Here is a 20205-nt window from a genome sequence, read left to right on the forward strand (position 1 = left end):
TTCAACCATGTTAGGTATGTACCAGTAATTCATCTCTTTTTATAACTAAGCAGTACTACATTTTATAGATGTGTTTATCCATTCACCAGTTGAGGTCATTTGGGTCGTTTTCAGTTTTGGGGCATAATGTAGAAATCTGCTATAAACATTTATGTACAAGTCTTTCTCTGGTCATATATTTTCATTTCTCTTAGGTAAACACCAATGAAACTGTTGGGTCATGTGGTAGCTACAGTTTATTAAAAACTGCCAAATAGTTTTCCAGGTGTTTGTACTGTTTTACACTCCTATCAGCAGTGTATAGAATTCCGGTTGCTTCATATCTCAACCAACATTTGGTATTGTCACTATTTTTAGCCATTCTAATGAATATATAATGACATCTCATTGTGGTTGCATTTCCTTGATGACTAACCTTGAGCCATCTTTTCATGTGCTTATTGGCCATTCATCTTATCTTCTGAGTTCTCTCTTTAGTCCATGTTTTAGTTGAGCTGTCTTATTTAATTAGAATTGTTTTTCTTTTTTTTGAGATGCAGTCTTGCTCTGTCATGCAGGCTAGAATGCAGTGGTGCCATCTCGGCTCACTGCAACCTCCACCTCCCAGGTTCAAGTTATTCTTGTGCCTCAGCCTCCAAAGTAGCTGGGATTACAGGCACACGCCACCACACCTGGCTAATTTTTTTTTCATATTTTTAGTAGAGACGGAGTTTCACCATATTGGCCATACTGGTCTCAAACTCCTGATGTCAAGTGATCCACCTGCATTGGCCTCCCAAAGGGGTGGAATTTCAGGTGTGAGCCACCGTGCCTGGCCAAGAGTTCTCTATATATTCTGTAAACAAGTAGTTGTCAGATACACATATTGCAAATATTTTCCTTCAGTCTGCAGCTTTCTTCTTGATTTTAACTGAGTCTTTCAAAGAGTAAGTTTTAAATTCTGATAATATGTAATTTATCAACTATTTGCTTTGTGCTTCATTATTTTATTGTCCCCATCAAAGAAATCTTTGTCTAATCTAAGGTAGCAAAGATTTTCTATCTGGTTGGCATTTAATTTTAAACAATGTAACAATAGTTCATCAAAGATCCTGAGATTTTTTTTGTAGCTGTTTTTTTTCGCCCTTGCTGCTGCTTTTTTTTTTTTTGAGACAGAGTCTTGCTCTGTTGCCTGGTGCCAGGCTGGAGTGCAGCAGTGGCACCATCTTGGCTCACTGCAACCTCTGCCTCCTGGGTTCAAGCAATTCTCCTGCCTCAGCCTCCCAAGTAGCTGGGACTACAGGTGCAGGCCAATATGCCCAGCTAATTTTTTAGTAGAGATGGGGTTTCACCATGTTGACCAGGATGGTCTCAATCTTTTGTCCTTGCGATCCTCCCACTTTGGCCTCCCGAAGTGCTGGGATTACAGGCATGAGCGTACCTGGCGTCCTCCTCCCCCTCTCCCTCCCCCTCTCCTCCTTTTTTTTTTAAAAAAAAAAACAGAAATAGGGTCTTGCTCTATTGCCCAGGCTGAAGTGCAGACAGGGTCTTGTTCTATTGCCCAGGCTGGAGTGCAGTGGCACAATCATAGCTCACTTCAGCCTCAAACTCCTGGGCTCCAGCGATTCTCTTGTCTACCTCACAATTTCTTTTTGTGATTAAAAATAAAAACAGAAACCAAAAAATGCTCGCTATAGAAATTAAAATATTTAAAAAATAATTAGAGTGAATATTTATCATCCAAGTTCATCCACAGGTCATCCAAGGAGACTTCTGCAATGTCTTGACAACCTCTACCTTTCCCATCCTTGGTACCTTCAATGATACCTGGCAGATCCAAAAGCTGGATCTTGGCATCTTTGTATCTGATGACACAAAGCATAGTGGTCAGAGTAGTAAATTCATAGGGTGCCACCTCAGAATATACCCCTGCCATATTACTAAGCAGTGTTGACTTCCCCACAGATGGAAAACCGACATATCCAATTCGAGCATCACATGTCTTGGCCACTTCAAATCCTTCTCCTGGACCTCCACCACCACCCTTTAAAGTAATGAGTTCTTGATGAAGCTTAGCAAGATGAGCCTTAAGCAGCCCTAGATGGTGTGCTGTGGGCTTGTTCTTTTGAGTCCAAGCCATCTTGGCTTCTATCTCTTCAATCTTCGCTAAGGTGCTGCTCCTCTTGCAAGTCCCCTGTGGCCTCCACACTGACTGTCTCTCTTCACACACCCATGAGCAAACTGTCCATACATTATTTTATCTAATACTTATGGTGATCTGAACAGGTCAGGCATAACATTGTAAACTATTTTTACTCATAGTTGTATAATGAAAGGAACTCCTTCCTCCTATCTCCAATGGAGCCACCATGAAAAGCTTCTTATCCTCATGTTTCAGGTAAAGAAATTGAGACTCAGAGAGGTTAAACAATTTTATCCCAGGTCACAGAACTAGTTGAGCCTAGTGAGTCTTAGTTTAAAGATGTTGCTTTGTTAAGAAAACATTATATCAGATTGGTCCTCTACTTTAGACCACACTATTTTCTACCCAGGGATAAATACATTTGACATAGTGAGCTTCTTTCAAAGCACTGGACATTTCACCTACTTCTATTATTGAGATCTCTGGTCAATGACTTCTTCTGTGGAGGTATAACATAATAACTGAAAATGTTTTAGCAAGTATGTCTCTTTCACCTGGATGAATGAACACCATGGAACCAATATGATCAAAGTCAGTAACATCAAGAACTGTTCAGAACACTTTGGATATCAAGCAGAAGTGATTATCTTTTTTCTGTGTTAGATACTTTTTAATAACTGTGACCATTTATCTTCCCTGTATCCCCTGCCCCCTGCCCATCCTTCTTGTTTCTCAGATGTAGCCAATATTTTTAATTGTTTGCCATTATGCTGCTGCACAAAACTTGGCTAATCTTTTTCCTAGTGGCTAGCCACAAATACATGCAAATTATCTGGGTCATACTTATACAAGGAAAGCGATATTTGACAAGCCATTTACCTGCATCTGAAGAAAGGGGGATATATACCACATGGGACTGATATAAAAGTGGAGAAAAAAATAACATGTCTCTTAAACAGATATCTTTTGATGCCCACTCATGTAATCAACTAACATTTATTAAGCATCTACTATCTATTCATTTAGATGCTGGGGATGGCGTACTGAACAAGAGCAACAAATTCCTTGCCCTTATTAGTGCATAATTTAACAAATAAGTATTAGAAGATCAGAGAAGAGCAAGTACAAATGCCTATTGTTTGAATAGGCTTACTGTGTTCAATGAACAAAGAAAATGTCAGTGTGGCTGCACCTTAATGAGTAAAGGGGAGCGTGTTATAATGAGCTAGGTCACATATGGCCTTGTATGAAGCAAGGAGACTTGGAAATGTTTAGCACTGAAGTGTTAAAAAATGGTGAAAAAGAGCTAAGTTGATTGAGCTAAATTGATTTACACTTCTTCCCTGAGATGTATTATTATTACTACCATTGTGGCTTTAGCTTCATGGCATTTAAAGAGACTGTCCAATGTCTGACAAAAATATAAATGTTTCTTTTATTTGATACCCAGGGGGCATATTTTATGCCCTTTGTGTTCCAGGAACCCATATAGAAGAAGAAAGAAAAGCAAATCCTATAGTCTACATAGTGTGAATGGGTTACATCTAAACATCAGAATTGTAGTGTTTTCATAGTTTCCTTCTCATGACACAGGCCTGGGCATAGTCAGGGATGCTTGCCAGAAATTAACTTTACCAGAAGCCTAAGGAGGAGTCATTTTTATTAACTCTGTTTGTAATCCCAAGAGGCACAGCCATCTGCATTCCTGTGTTTTACATGATGTCTGTGATGTAAAATTTCAGTGAGTGAGTATTAAGCAGTGTGAATAGTGATGATCATTTGGTACTGTTTTAAAATTATTGGTTGGCATGCTAATCCCATCTGTTAGGATTGTTATTACTTGCTATAAAGCACTTGCTTTGAATTGCTGACCTTGGCACTTTTATTTTTGACAGCACGTATCCTTTGATGTTTAAAACAGATATGGTCCTAAAAGTCTTCCATAAAGTAAAATTAAATGCTCCCAACAAGATTTATAGCTGATCTTCTTCATAGTGTTATCAGGATGGTTCTGATTTCTTCCTAACATCTTTCCTTTTTGTTTTGTGTTTGACATCTTCTGGAATCCAGGTAAGTTAGGGTAAGGAAAGGTCCTGGATTATACATAGAAAAATAAAGGCAGAATTTTTATTTATTTATATTCATTTATTGTAGTTAATAAGCTTTATTAAATATATTTATTGAACTCACATTATTGAGAAAGTGCTAACCAAGGTACAAGAAGACAGAATTGTTGTTCAATAAATACCCTTATGTAATGTGTTAACCATTTAATGCTCAATTTCTAAAGTGGCCGTATGATAACATTCAGTGTTGAAATTTCTTTATAATGATAGTGCTTGTTGATGCAATTAATCTCAACTGACCAAAATCTATTAGGATTTCTTCTTTATAAAAGCCCCAAATTCAACATCTGGCACATCTCAGTGAGCACCTTAAAAAGCTGAGTAGTTAACAGGTCAATTAACCTGTAAGCTAAGAGATAGCCTCTGTATGTTTATCTGGGTTTTAGTATATGTATTCTGTATCAGGAAATGTTGGTTTAGAAACCAACAGTAAAATTCAACAACCTCTGGAGTAACTGTTAAAGGACCGGCAACAGGGTCAGAGCAAAAATCGCTACAATTCCAGTTATAGAGAGACTTTCTCATAGGCTTTTATTATCAGATTTTCAATATAGCAATATTTATTGCTGGGAAAGAAGTCAGACTATCTTACAGTTTGGAAGATGAGTATAGCTTCTCTATGTAGCTCTGTAGCTACTTCATGGCCACAAATATCCATATTAGCAGTTAGTTTCATATCTTTTTGTCAGTTGCAGCAGAAAACTGCTCTGCGTTGCTTTGATGTTGTTTCTGATTTCTAGGCAAGGTCCTAAATGGAAAAGTCAATACTCTTGAAATACATAGAGTACAAACAAAGTTGTCAACACCCAATAAAGCCATTTTGTTATTTCTCTGTTCCTACAGAAACTCAACATATTGCATGAAGGTGTCAATGTCCTTGACTGTTGCAGAGAATGAATCCGGCCTGTGCTACAACAGCAGGATCCGCTATTTAGAAAAATCTGAAGTCACTAAAAGAAAGGAGATCTCCTGTCCAGACATGGATGACTTTAAAAAGTCAGACCAGGAGCCTGATGTTGTGTGGTATAAGGTAACTCAGCATGGTGTCAAATGTATATTTTACCTCAGTCAGTAGCAGTCTTGGGGATGGGGAAAAGGAGATATTTTATTACTAGTTTTTGATATTAGATATTTCACTGAGAAGAATCATCAGATCCACAATGAAATAATTCAGAGCTGTGAATCCTATGTACCACTGTTTTTTTAATGCATGTGTTAGAAGCAATACCCCTCTTCTCCAACAGCTAAAAGTAGAATCTCCCTGCAGCCTAACAACATATAAGAACAAATGGGAAGAATGATAAATATTTTAATAACACTTGAAATAAATTATTTGGGGGGGCATAGGAATGTTATTTTTACTAGTGGGAACAAAGGCTTGCCACTACAAGTAATAGTACTTATAAAGAAAACCACCATGGCATGTGTATACCTATGTAACAATCCTGTGCCATCTGCACATGTACCCCAGATTTTAAAATATAATTTTAAAAAAGCAAAAAAAAAAAAAAAAGCTAACCAGTCTCATAATGGTCTACTCTGTGAAAGCCACAACAGTGAATGCAGAGGACAGAAACTGGTTGAGTACAGGATGTGAAACACTGCTAAGCTTGAGTTTAACTGGAAATAAACCACACTTAAAGGTTGAAAAGAAGAGAATTGAAGCAAGGCACTGTGGCTCATGCCTGTAATCCCAGTATTTTGGGAGGCAGAGGTGGGCAGATCACCTGAAATTAAGAGCTTGAGACCAGCCTGGTCAACATGATGAAATCCAATCTCTACTAAAATACAAAAATTATCTGGGCGTGGTGGTGCACAGCTGTAATCCCAGCTACTCAGGAGGGTGAGACAGGAGAATCGGTTTAACCCAGAAGGCAGAGGTTGCTTTGAGCCGAGATTGTGTCACTGCATTCCAGCCTCACAGAGTGAGGCTCCATCTCAAAAAAAAATAAGGTAATTGAATGAAAGGATTATTTACAGAGGTTTGGGAAGGGTTGAAGAAATCAGTAAGGGAAGAAGCTGTTGATTATCACCCCTAGACCTGAAGTGGCAAGGGGAAGGATCAGTGTCACTGAAACCTGGCAGGAATGGAGGAGGCTGCCAAGAGATATAGCATTAAAGAAACATATGAGGGTGGCAGATAGGAAGGGAGTGGGTAGGATAAATACCCTAACCCTTTATGACTCCAGCTCTCTGTTTTTTTGCTAGTTACCTCCCTCTACTGCCACCCTCATTCAAACTGAAACAGAAGCCACGGGGCAGAGCCAGGAGATAGAATCAATAGCGTTTGGCTTCCCTGAGCATAGAGTAGAGCTGACAAGGGCAGAGAATTGGATCTAGGGGAAGAAGCAGAGAATAACCACACAAGCTTCCAGCTATTATATTCTGGCAGCTAACCTGGGAACCCACGGTTTTGCAACAGAACTAAGCCAACTCTGTTCTATCAGCTCTGAACCACAGCAGTGGACACACTGTGCAGTTTTATAATGTGATGGTAGGTGACCAAGGAGGTTTTCTGCACAGGTGCTGTGTGTTCTGTTGGAACCAAACACACATAAAAGGTGGAGCAGATTGTTTCTATAGGATCTGAAAGACCCTCAGTTCCTAGGGAAGCCTAATCCCTAACACCAACTGCTGTCATATGCTTTTACATTTGGAAGCCTCTCCATTTTCATGCCTAGGGAAACTTACCAATATACACCAAAAATATGCTCTGTATGAGAACATCCAAGTCTCAATGTGAATTATGTTAATCAAGACAATATTGTGACAGATAAAAAGCAGCATAATGTTTATTATGCATAGACTACAGATAATTTGGTGGGTTTACACCATCATCAACCTCGTTTGTATTTATTAAGCACTTACTGTGAGCCATTCACTGTAGCTAAGCTTGATTTCCACATTATCTTGTTTAAATCTCAGTGAAACTCTGTGTGGTAGGGGATATTACCCTAATTTAATGGAGAACAGAACCACTGAGGCTGAGAGAGATGTGACTTGTCCAAAGTTATACAGTGAACAAAGCCTGATTTTCTATTCAAGGCAGTATGACTCCAGAGTTCACTTTCTTAATCAGTACCCTCTCCTGCAATGGACCTGGGACTAAACCCATCCTTGATTATATAATGGAACTTTTGTAAGATGTCATGCTGGTGCAGAGGAGCCTGGTAAAAGAAAGAATAAGAAAGTTTTATTTTAATTTTTTGGTTGAGGATGGGAAGGTGACCTCCCCAAAGAGTTAGCAGCTGGGAGTGAAATCTAAATATTCAACTTTCCCTTATAAGAGTCATTCTACTATCTCATCTTACTTTCTGCTATCTCCTTTCCTCTCCTTTTCTCATCTCTAGACATCACGATCATCCTTACATACTCAAGCAATTTACTGCTTGGCAAATGTCACCCCTCACTCTTCCTTAGAAATGGACCAACAATGGTGAAGCAAAAGGTCTTTCCAGCTCTACATGGACAATGTTGAAGATTTCTATAATATTTTACAATTGATAAATGATCATCATAGTGTTAGCTAACATTTCTTAAGTACTTATTATATGACAACCTGTGTTTTAAGTGCATGAGATAGATTAACTCAATTATTAGAACTACCATACAAGGTTCTCATACAAGTTTTCAAGTAAATACCTGAAGAAAATGTACCAACATATTAGTGAAGTATTTCTTTTTCAGTCAGTATTTGCATAGTCTGCCTTGCCTACTTTATAATCTGTGTATTTTCTACCAGGCTGAGCAACTTTTGCTCTGGCTATAGCAATATAAAGAAGAAGATACATTTTTCCAGAGTTTATTCTGGTGCTTATTCAAAGTTAGAAATGTCCAATGTGTTAAAACAAAAACTACAGCCAAATTAAATTTAAAAGATTAATTGAGCAAAGAATGATTCATGAATCGGGCAGCCTCCTGAGCCAGAGTAGGCTCAGAGACTCCAGTGCAGCCATGTGGTAGAAGATTTATGGACAGAAAAAGGAAAGTGATGTACAGAAAATGGAAGGGAGGAACACAAACAACTGGATTGGTTATAGCTCTGTGCCTTATTTGAACCTGGTTCAAACAGTTGGCCATGTTTGATTGGTCAAAACTCAGTCATTGGCACAAGAGTAGGCTATGGTCTATTTATACCTCCACTTGTTATAGTTGACAGTGTACAGAGAAAAACCTTTAGGCCAAACTTAAAATATGTTAGGAAGCAGCTTTAGGCTAGGCATAATTTAACAATTTCCCCCTTTTAGTCATCCTTTCATTTTGAGAGATTGACCACAACTTTAGTCGTTGATGTCACTATGATCATCATAAATGTACTTATTTGGTCTTGAAACCCACTGGAAAATAGCAGAACAGTGAGTTGTGTAAGGTGTGAACAAAGACTTCAAGTTATTATTATTATTATTATTATTTTTGTAAGGGTTAGAGTAGAGGATACCTTCTTATTCGGGAACATCCTGTTTACAGGAGGAAAAAAACAAAGCCTGTTCTAGGATCTATCTGTTTCCTTAAAGTGTTAGTTTGATTATGTCACATTTAGCACAAGTGAGACCCTTTTTGTTTGGTCTGGTCTGTTCGGGCCTAGTGCATGAGCTCAGTCCAAGACAATGGCCTTCCATAATTTTGTTTAAAAATTTCCCCCTTTTGGTCAGGTTCTCACTTAAGTGAGAGTGTGCCACTCTCTGTTACCATGATTTTGGGTTTCCAGGTCTCAGCAAATCATTCACAGGTTATGATGCCTTCATGGTCACACATTTCCTTCAGCTATTGGCATTCCAATTGAAGAGAGATCATTTGCTATTCCTAGATGGCTGCATGCAAACATTTAAACTTTTGAGTGATACATATGATTATCAGGAGGATAATACCAAGAGTTTGGAGTATGCTTAATACCTAGGGTTCCCATGAACCAAACCAATTAAATATATCAAAAAGAATGAGCTAGATAAAGAGTCTACTCGCTTTAACTAAGCAGTCCCTTCATTAGTCTCCTATACTGACTCTCTATAATACCTGATGTGATGTATTTCTCCACAGACCACAAGTGCCAGCATTTGCACAGATAATTCTCTGTTTAGCCAGTAAGTAATCTAGAGCAATTCCATTATTTAGCATAATTTTCAAAAGAGAATTTAAAGTCTATTGTGTAACCATAGCCTTTATAGTAGAATCTGCTATAGAGCCTATCATAAGGGATACATTTTAATCATTGCCTCTTTTACTCCACACCATGGAAAAAAAGGGCTTAACAAATAATGCCCTTCTGTAAGACTGAAAGCCTCCTGGCAATGTTCTCTTTAACCCATGATGTAGGTTAAGAGGAGTGAACCAACATTCTGTTTCTGACTGATTATGAGGTAACATATATACCATTAAAATTATTCACCTACATTGGGCCTTCATTTTTCATCTATCAAGGCATAAGGTTATCCATGTATAAGACTGGCTGCAAAATCCTTCTTAAATAAAAGTATACCCTATGAATATATGCAACAGACCTCCTTTTGACCTCTATTGTTCATAGAGACATAAATGAGGAAAAAATTAAAACTAAGAGTCTCATGATAGTAGAAAAGTCTTGATCCATGATCTTGGGAAAAAGCTGCTTACACCAAGGATATCATCTTTTTCTGGGGAGAAATTTCCCTGGTTAGCTTTATCTTAAGGGTTCCAATGGGTGTACAGTTCCATTAGTGTGGAGCAACCCTTTCTCAGTTGTGAGATTATAAACCCAAGGTTCAAGATCCCAAAGCTTTGCTGCATTGTGGATGGCAAGGGAAGTCCTTCTCTTATATTTTCAGAAGATCCAGTCTTTGGGTTCCAGATTGTGAAGGGGTTGATCGTCCTCAGTCAGTGAACCATAAAAATGTTTTATTCCTGGTGAAATACATTGTGACATAATAGTCTACTGTTACAACATCACCCCTCTTGTAAGGAAAAGCTTTTATACAACCAGAAAATATGCACTGAAAATGACAATTGAATGAAATCCCTCTATAAATATTTAAATGGCCCATTAGGTAGCTGAATGTACCTGAAGATTTGAGTGTCTTTCCAGGAATATGGGTTTGACAAATTAAACATTGGTCATAAACTATTTTAGCAATTTACAAGTTACCACACCAATATATACTTAATTTGGATTATTTTACGTTTTTCATGAGTCATGGAATGCAAAACTTTTAATAACAAAAGCTTTACAGACTCAGGAAGGACAATGTAGCCATCCTGGTTCTCCATGAGTCCATGCTTAACATTGCTCTTATGTCCTCTTGAATACATAAATTGGAGAAACCAGTTGTTTCTTGGCTGATTTAGCATGATAATCTGGCAAAGTATCTTCTAGATATTCAATTAATTTTTGTTCCACTTGGGTTAGTAGTTATATAAACCAGTCTTTTCATTTAAGTTACGGGAATTGTTACCTAGTCCAAATAATATAATTCTAAAGTTATGAGAAACCTGTATTCAAGAGTGCTTTTCAGGGTCCTTTTCTACCTTCTAAACGACACCGTATTTCTAGCATTTTACATGCTTGTGAATTTTTCAGAAACTGCATCAGAATTAAGCAATTAACTAGAAATGACTTCAAATAGTCATAAAGACACAGTTGACAAGGAAATTTCTTTAGTCTACAATAACTTAACATAATCATAATTGATATCATATGCTCAGAAATTAGAATTTTAGAAATCTCATAAAATTTTGGAGCATATATTAATTACATTCATTAAAATATAACCTAAAGAAGATTAAACAGTATTTCTGGCCGGGCATGGTGGCTCACGCCTGTCATCTCAACACTTTGGGAGGCTGAGGCAGGTAGACCTTTTGAGGTCAGGAGTTTGAGACCGAGGTTGAGGCATGAGAATTGCTTGAACATGGGGGTGGCAGAGGTGAGAAGGTCACAGTGAGTTAGCTGAGATTGCACCACTGCACTGCACTCCTGCCCGGGTGACAGAGTGAGACTCTGTCTCAAAAAAAAAAACAAACCAGAAATATGATTTCTTATTTTGATGGTGCTTCCCTTATTATGTCATGTAACTTAACATGACAAATAATCCGGTTTACCTCTCTTTTGGATGCTTCAGGGGCCCTCTGTAGCATTCCAAAGTTAGCAGTCAAAAAAGACTTAATTTTGAAACTGAAATTAGACTTTGGAAAGCCTATCAAATTTGTTAAATGTTTAAAACACTTGATATTATAAAATAGATTTCCAGGTCACCATAAGTCATTCATTTAGCCAAAATGACTCAAAAATTTTAAAGATGCAAAAACCTTTACTCATTGATAGAGGGAAGGCTTAGCTTTCCAAACAATCTGTCTCTTGTCTTTCCCTTTTTTTCCTGTAGTTTATTCAAAAGGCAAAAAAAATATTTCATTATCCTTTAATAGTAAATGAAAATCTCATTCAAGAAAGAAAGCCAAATTCATCATTGCATTAGTATACCATTAAAGTCCATCCCAATTTTTAATAAAAATTGTAGACAAATCTATCTAATCTTAATCAGATTTACCATAAGGTGAGATTCATGTAAACCTTTTATAACCCTTTACAAATTTTTGTTAAATATCAGATCAGTTTTACCATAAGGTAAGACTAACGTAAACCTTTTATAACACTTTACAAATTTTTATTAAATAGTAGATCAGTGCTCAAACTTTCTTTGATAGATATACATTTTTTTTACAAAAGAGTTTTTAGATAGTCAATTAAATTCCAGAAAGATGCATTTTATTGTGTGCTTTTATTTCAGTCTTCAATTTATGAGAAAACTGAATACCCCTTTAAATTTAGCCATTATGTTTACATGTAGAATTTCTTTTACAAGTTTAATTTTTCACAACCTTCTACATTTTGCTCAAACTTTCAGCTTTATCTTATCTAACTTAAATCAATCATTTAACCCTTTAATCTAGGCAAAAAAAAATCACATTCCCATGCCTTCTTGTAATCTTTTACCAAAGCACATTTCACTTTCCTCACACATAGTCCACGTAAAACTGTTTCTTCAGTAGTATCAATCTCAACTGTTAGCAATTTTTATTTTTGCTGAAAAATGTGGTGAGTTTAATTATTTACTAGGTGTGGGGCTTAGGACACCAGACAGAAGTGTAGGTAAAGTCCAACTCTTTCTAGCATACATAGTGGGCATGGCTAACTACACATGTCCCCAGGCCTTATCTAGAATCTAATGGCTCTAAAGCAGGTAAGTCTAACAGTTTTCAAAAGTCAAAGGAGCGATTTATGACCTTAAAACATTTAGCAAAACTAATATCTGACCTGACTAATTTAGACCAACTGTCTTTATTTTACCAATAATCTTATAAAACTGTCTTTATTTCCCAAATATTACTAAAGTCATGTGAACTAAAAGGCATTACAGTTTTAATTTTTCTGACAAAATATTTAAGCACTTATTCTTTTTAAACCAATTAATAAGAGCTTTTTTGTATAAATATCACACACACAACACATATAAATATAGAGATAGAAGAAAATCCACTACATGTAACAATTTTGTCAGTTTCAAAATAGTTTTTTTTTTTCTCCCATTCAGCCTATCAGTCTTCCAATTACTGGTTTCATTACCCAAAGCAATTGTTGACTAGGCAACAAATTTGCATTTCTAAAAAAACAAATCTTAGGTGGAACCACAAAAAATAAAAAACTATATCTCATAAGCAGAGAGCTAAGATTTTAGGCCTAAATATTATATTATCATTTGCTCAAAACAGCAGAGAAAAAAACAGTGCTCTCATGAAAGTTCCATCAAAACAAGATGGCCAGAAAAGCACCTCAACAGAGGTATGACTTACTGTATAAATTTAAAGGAATGGGCTTGGCACTGTGGCTCATGCCTGTAATCCTAGCACTTTGGGAGGACAAGGCAGGCAGATCACTTGAGGTCAGGAGTTCGAGACCAGCCTGGCCAACATGGTGAAAACCTGTTTCTACTAAAAATACAATTATTAGCTGAGTGTAGTGGTACATGCCTGTAATAGCTACTCAGGAGGCTGAGATAGGAGAATCACTTGAAGCCGGGAGGTGGAGGTTGCAGTGAGCCAAGATGTTACTGCACTCCAGCCTGGGTGACAGAGTGAGACTCTGTCTCAAAAAAAAAAAAAAAAAAGGAATGGTGATATGGTTTGGCTCTGTATCCCCACCAAATCCTATTGCAAATTGTAATCTTCACATGTCAAGGGAGGAAACTGGTGGAAGGTGACTGAATCATGGGGATGGTTTCCCTCATGCTCTTCTCTTGATAGTGAGTTAGTTCTCACAAGAGCTGATGGTTTTAAAGTATGGTACTTCCTGTTCTCTCTCTCTTTCCTGTTGCCTCATGAAGAGGTGTCTTGCTTCCCCTTCTTCTGCTATAATTATAAAATTCCTGGGGCTTCTCCAGCCATTCAAAACTGTGAGTCAATTAAACCTCTTTTCTTTATAAATTACCAAGTCTCAGGTATTTATGGCAGTGTGAAAACAGACTAATACAAATACAAATGGTAAGTTTCTTTGATAGATATACATTCTTTTTACAAGAGTCTTTAGATAGTCAATTAAATTCCAGAAAGATGTATTTTAGTTCAATAGGATTTTCTTTTAACCATACCTACAGTTTCTTAGCTAAAATAACTGAGTTCAGGGTAATGGGTAGAGCCCACTAAAGAATAGAGCCAACAAAGCATTGGATACCTGGACTCATCATGGATAGATCTGAAAAAAGAAGCAAGCCTATTTTACCTGAGGGCCTATCTTTTATAAACACCTTATCTAGGATAGCTTTCTTTCCACCTTTGGGGTGGGAAAATAACTAAGCCAAAAGGTTAGCAGACTTAATTTTTAAATATCAATTAATTGCTTAAGCTTTTTATTTGCCTTTTATTAAGTCTTTAAATTAAAATATTGACATCTTTTTAGAAACTTCTGCATGTCAATAGGCATCCCTAGATGAGACTAATTTGGGAGTACTCAATCAAATGCACTTCAGTGCAGTGCCATTAATTTGGAACATTCACTGTAATTTATCTTTAGTGAGATTTTTGCCACTTCAATAAGATTTTGCTTCTTTCAGGGCCTAATAGTTGTGCACGTATAAGAACTCAGTTCTTCAGAAATTAAGGATCCCATTTTTATCTCAGATATTTTCTTTGCTCTCAGCTTCCCTTCATCAACTTAGCCAGTGATTTTTTTCCTACCTAAGCATACAAGAAAAATGAAACAAAGGGGTAGAACACAAAAATCTCTGTGAATTTGCAAAAGCCAAATTTTGCACGCCCTGCAATATTGCCATTTACTACTAGATTTTTCTGACCCAGTCAGATGTAAGAGGCCTCTGACTGGATGCAAGCCAATTAATTACCAGATCCAATCTGAACCTGGACCCAGTCCACTTTCTCTCAGGACTTCCAAACCTAGTTTGGATCAGAAATTTGCTCAAGGAAACTCAGAGAGCTCAAAACAGAAAACCATAAGGCTTTGGAATCCAAGAGGGAACTTAACCATGATCCCCAGTTGCTCCGAGAGAGTAACAGACACAGTGAGTCTGGTGGGTACCTCACTTGGTCATTCAGCCTTCCTGAGGTACATTAGAATCTCTACTTTAGATTCCATTTCTGATGCCATCTGTTAAAAGAAAAACTTCAGCTGAATTAAATTTAAAAGAGTTTAATTGAGCAAAGAATGATTCCCAAATTAGGCAGCCTCTCGAGCCAGAGTAGGTTTAGAGACTCCAGCGCAGCCATGTGGCAGAAGAAGATTTATGAACAGAAAAAGGAAAGTAATATACAGAAAATGAAAGTGAGGTACAGAAACAGCTGAATTGGTTACAGCTCAGCATTTGTCTTACATGAACACCTTTCAAAGTTGGCCACTTTTGATTGGTCAAAACCCAATGATTGGTACAAGAGTAGGCTATGGCCTGTTTATACTTCCACTTGTACTTGACAATGTACAGAGAAACCTTTAGGCCATACTTAAAATATGTAAGGAGGCAGCTAGAGGCTAAACTTGATTTAACAAATGTCTTAACTCTTGTGCTTAAACAGTGAAAACTGTTTTCTTTGCATGGTTCCTTTTTTAAGGTGTCTTTTCAAATATGCATAATCTTTAAATTCCATTCTTTTTCATCAATCTGTTTTTTTTTTACTTAATTAACTAATTATATTGTGTCACTCTCATAGTCTGTTTTGAGTTTCCTGGGCTGTTTGAAATATGCTACGGTAGGCCTTTAAGGACTATCATTCTGTGCCTTCATGTAATCACAGCTGGATAGGAAATAGAGGTGAATCAGGTGGTACTGGAAGCATGTTCATAAAGATGCCTGAGTAAGCCAATCCTGCCTGTCTGAGGAATACAAAGGATATGTGTAAGAGGATTTGTCTGAACTGCATCAGTTATCAAAAGAAGATGAGGAGAGGGGCTACATTTTTAGAAGTTTCTTCTGACACTATACAAATAGGGTTTAGACATTAGAGCAGAATATTCAATAATGTTAGTGTTTTTAAAACATTTTACAAATGAGAGATAAAGATTCTTTTAAAATTGAACCAAGAAGAACACTAGACTTACTTCATTATTCACTGAGCACACTGTCGTTACACAAATATGGAGTTCTTTTATCCCATTTCTAAACTGAAGAATCTCCTAATTTTGATAGGACATTGGCAACAAAAATGCAAATACACACATTGGAATAAAACACTCATCTATGTGATTAGTTACCTCTGTTGGTAAAAGTCTGGTGTTAATAAGGTGAAGGCTATCACTTTGAATTATCCTTTTTTCTTGTCATAACTGTCTCAATTTTAGATGTTTGACATTGGTTATAAATGAAATTGGTTGGGAATGATGGATGGTTAAGTACAAACTTATTTGTACAATTGATCGTTCATTCAGTGCATATTTATTGGGTGCCTACCTGTGCAAGGCGCTATGCTAGGAACAGGAAATAGTAAACTGACCAAAATAAACACGTTTCTCTTTTCTCATGAAGGGATTTAGATGAGTAAGCAGCTCCTTTTCAACACTCCAGGAAGAAACTACATCAATTGAAACCTCTAAAAGAACAGCTCCTACTTGTAATCAACAGTGTCTTCGTCTTGAGTAAAGGGCAACAGACATACCTGTTTTTAATCAGACATTATGGTCTACAAAGGAAAATATTCAAACTAAGATCAGTTAATATTGTCATGGTACATAATAGGAGCAATCTTTTGTTACCTAAACACCAAGTGTTTACTTTCAGTCCTATTGCTTGCTGCATGGAAAGCCAATCACAGACACTATGAGTATTCCCAGGGTAGAAGGTTTTAATTGGGTGTTGCAGCTGAGAAAATGGGAAATCAATCTCAAATCCATCTCCCTGATGGACTAAAATCAGGGGTTTATGTATCAGGGAACAAATGTTAACTAAATGCAAGTAAACAGGAATTAGGGAGGGGTAAGGATTAGGAGTTGGTTAACAGGAAGCAAATAGTTGCTTAGACAATTATAATAGGTGAGGGGTTGAATTTCTTATTGTCCTGATGTAGTGATCTGTTAAGTTTAGGTTCCTTCATGCTATTTGGGAGGCCCAATGGTGGGTTTCCTGAGAAATGAACTCAGATAAGAAAAATGTGACTTTCTTAAGTTTTAAGACTGAGAGGGGCAATTTCTAGATTTATTCAAAAGAAACCATGATTATCAGTTACATGGGACAACTGGGTCAATTTTACTTTGACGAATCTTTTTATGTAATAGCACACATAGAAAATGATGATATGGCACACTGAAGTGAATGAATGACTGGCCCTGAGAGTTTTAGCTGCTCTCAGCCCCTCCTGACTGATTTGGGGCTAAGCAACACAAAATCAATGCCCCCATTTACGAGTAACCCTCACTTAGCACCCCAGAGTGTTGTGGCCCACTGGTTTGGAAGCTCTGATTTGCCTTTTCATAAAATGTGACATATATACTTTTTGCCTAAAGATGGCTGAGTGATTTAGTCTTGGTTGTCCTGGGAATGCAAGGGATGTGTGGGAAAGAGTTGTGTCTCCTCTGTCTGAACTCTGTTACTAAAAGGAGGTGAACCTACTTATTGGTGGATCTTATCTTCTTTTTACAGATGAGGAAACTGAAATAACTCACAGAGGGTCACTTACCCAACATTCAGCCATTAGATTCAAACACTGAAATTCTCACATCTAATGTTCCTATAATCCCACTATGATTGCTCCACTTAATGTATATATTATGAACTTAATCACTCACATCACTGATATAAACAGAATTCTCTATCAAAATTGTTACTCCAGAAACAAATCTGAAATGCTTTCTAAGGACGCTTTATTGACTCTGAGTGTTGAAAGGGACTCAAATGACCCAGAAAGAGATTTTTTTTTTCAAGATCAAAGTGGAACTAAGAGGAATTATAATATCATAGAGATCTTAAAGCCCATCTAATATAACTAATTTATTTTCTATATGAGGAAACGGAAGCCCAAAGAGATTAAGTGACTTGCTTAAGTCTAATGAAACTCATGTCTCTCTTTTTTCACATTCATTAAATTTTACAAAGAGACCACTGAATAGAAGTTAATGTATATATAAATATATATGTGTGTGCATATTTAAAAGCTGATTGTTTTAACAAACTGAACAGTGTAGAGGTGTATTAATATAGTTAGTTTTATCCTCTCTTCCATTCCATTTTAACCATCTAAAATAACTAACATTAACTGCTATATACTACCTCACTTTCCTCTATGTTAACATTTTCTTCTCTCTCACTCCCATTTCTGTTTGTGTATATATATATGTATATGTGTGTATACATATATAAAATACATTATTTACTTAGTTTCATACATACATATATGTGCAAGTATTTTCCCCTCTCTATTTTTTTAATAAAAAACAGAACATACTATACACATCATGTTTCAGCTTTCCCCATCACACACAAATGTGTCAGAAACATCCTTCCATGTCTCCTACAAGTCTAATTCATTTTGCTACATAATAATTTATAGGACAGAACTGCCTTATTTTATTAAATCAGTCTTCTAATGGATTTTTATTTTTAATAACTACAGTGTTGCAATAAACATCCTTTAAACATACATGCATCCTTACATCCATGATACACAAGATGGGAAATCCTCTCTGTCACTATTACATAGTTTTGGAGGTTCTAGCTGATGCAGTAAGAAAATGAAATGAAATATGCTATATAAATATTGGAAAAGAAGAGATAACATAATCTTAATTTTCAGATTATATGATTGCATACCCAGAAAACACAAGGGACTCAGCTACAACAATAAAAAATAGAACTAATGAGAAAATTCAGTACTGTAGCTTACTAAAAATATATAAAAATTCAATAATTTACAAACAATAACCAGTTAGACATGTAAAAGTGAAAAATGATGTGATCTTGTTTAAACAATGACACTATAAACACTTTAGAATACATTTAACAAGGATGCAAAGGGGCATATATAAAAATAGGATAAATATTTGCAAACCATCTGTCTGACAAAGGATTAATCACCAGAATATATAAGGAACTGAAACAACTCTGAGGGAAAAAATCTAATAATCTGACTTTTAAAATTGGCAATAGATTTAAATAGACATTTCACAAAAGGAGACATGCAAATGGGAAACAGACATATGAAAAGGGGCTCAACATCGATGATAATCAGAGAAATGCAAATCAAACTACAATGAGATATCATTTTACTCCAGTTAAAATGACTTATATCCAAAATGGAGACAATGACAAATGATAGTGAGGATTTGCAGAAAAGGGATCCCTCATACCCTTTTAGTAGCAATGTAAACTAGTACAACCCCTATGGAGAACAGTTTGGTGGTTCCTCAAAAAAACAAAACTTGAGCTACCATATGATCCAGCAATCCCACAGCTGGGTATATACCCAAAAGAAAGGAAATCAGTATATCCAAGAGATATCTGAACTTCCATGTTTATTGTGGCACTATATACAATAGCCAAGATTTGGAAGCAACCTAAGTGTCATCAACAGATGAATGGGTAAAGAAAATATGGTACATATAAACAATGGAATACAATTCAGCCATAAAAAATGAAATTCTGTCATTTGCAACAACCTGGATAGAACCAGAGGTCATTTTGTTAAGTAAGTAGGCTAGGAACTGAAAGACAAACGCCACATTTTCTCACTTATTTGTGATATCTAAAAATCACCAAAACAATTGAACTCATAGATGTAGATAGTAGAAAGATGGTTACCAGAGGCTGGGAAGGGTATGGGGGGATTGCAGGGAGGCGGGTATGGTTAATGGGTATAAAAAATATTTAGAAAAAATGTATAAGACCTAACATTTGTTAGCACAACAAGAAGACTATAGTCAAAAATAATTTAATTGTACAGTTTAAAATAAAAAAGTACAGTTGGATCATTTGTAACACAAAGAATAAATGCTTGAGGGAATGGATACCCCATTTTCTATCATGTGATTATTACACATTGCATGTCTGTATCAAAATAACTCATGTCATCATAAATACATAATCTATGTACTCATGAAAATAAAATAACATTGAGGTACTATTACATACATATTAGAAAATCTAAAATCTAAAACACGGACAATAGCCAATGCTAGCTAAGATGTGTAACAGGAACAATTATTCATTGCAAATGGTAATGCAAAAGGATACAGCCACTTTTTAAAAACAGTTTGGCAGTTCCTTACAAAGTTGAAAGTAAGCTTACTGTAACATCCAGCAACTGCACTTGTAAGCAGTCACCAAAATTAGTGGAAAATTTTCATCCACGTAAAAACCTACACACAAATGTTTATAGCATCTTTATTTACAGTTGCCAAAAATTGTATGAAACCAGGATGTCCATCCTTTGTGAATGGCTAAACAAACTGTGGTACATTCACATAATAAAACATTATTCAGATAGAAGAAAAAATGA

At 36.3% G+C, this 20205-nt stretch overlaps 1 protein-coding gene across 1 annotated transcript in view; it reads left to right on the forward strand.

Annotated features, from left to right (window-relative positions):
- The window catches only part of IL1RAPL2 (interleukin 1 receptor accessory protein like 2), a 1167415-nt gene that overhangs the window by 614785 nt on the left and 532425 nt on the right, over window positions 1-20205 (forward strand). Inside the window, exon 4 of the mRNA XM_017968450.4 lies at window positions 5092-5278. Within this exon, the coding sequence (XP_017823939.2) occupies window positions 5092-5278 (187 nt within the window). The remainder of the gene's footprint in view (window positions 1-5091; window positions 5279-20205) is intronic.

Source organism: Callithrix jacchus, chromosome X (genome assembly GCF_049354715.1).
Source record: "Callithrix jacchus isolate 240 chromosome X, calJac240_pri, whole genome shotgun sequence".
NCBI classification, from domain to species: domain Eukaryota; kingdom Metazoa; phylum Chordata; class Mammalia; order Primates; family Cebidae; genus Callithrix; species Callithrix jacchus.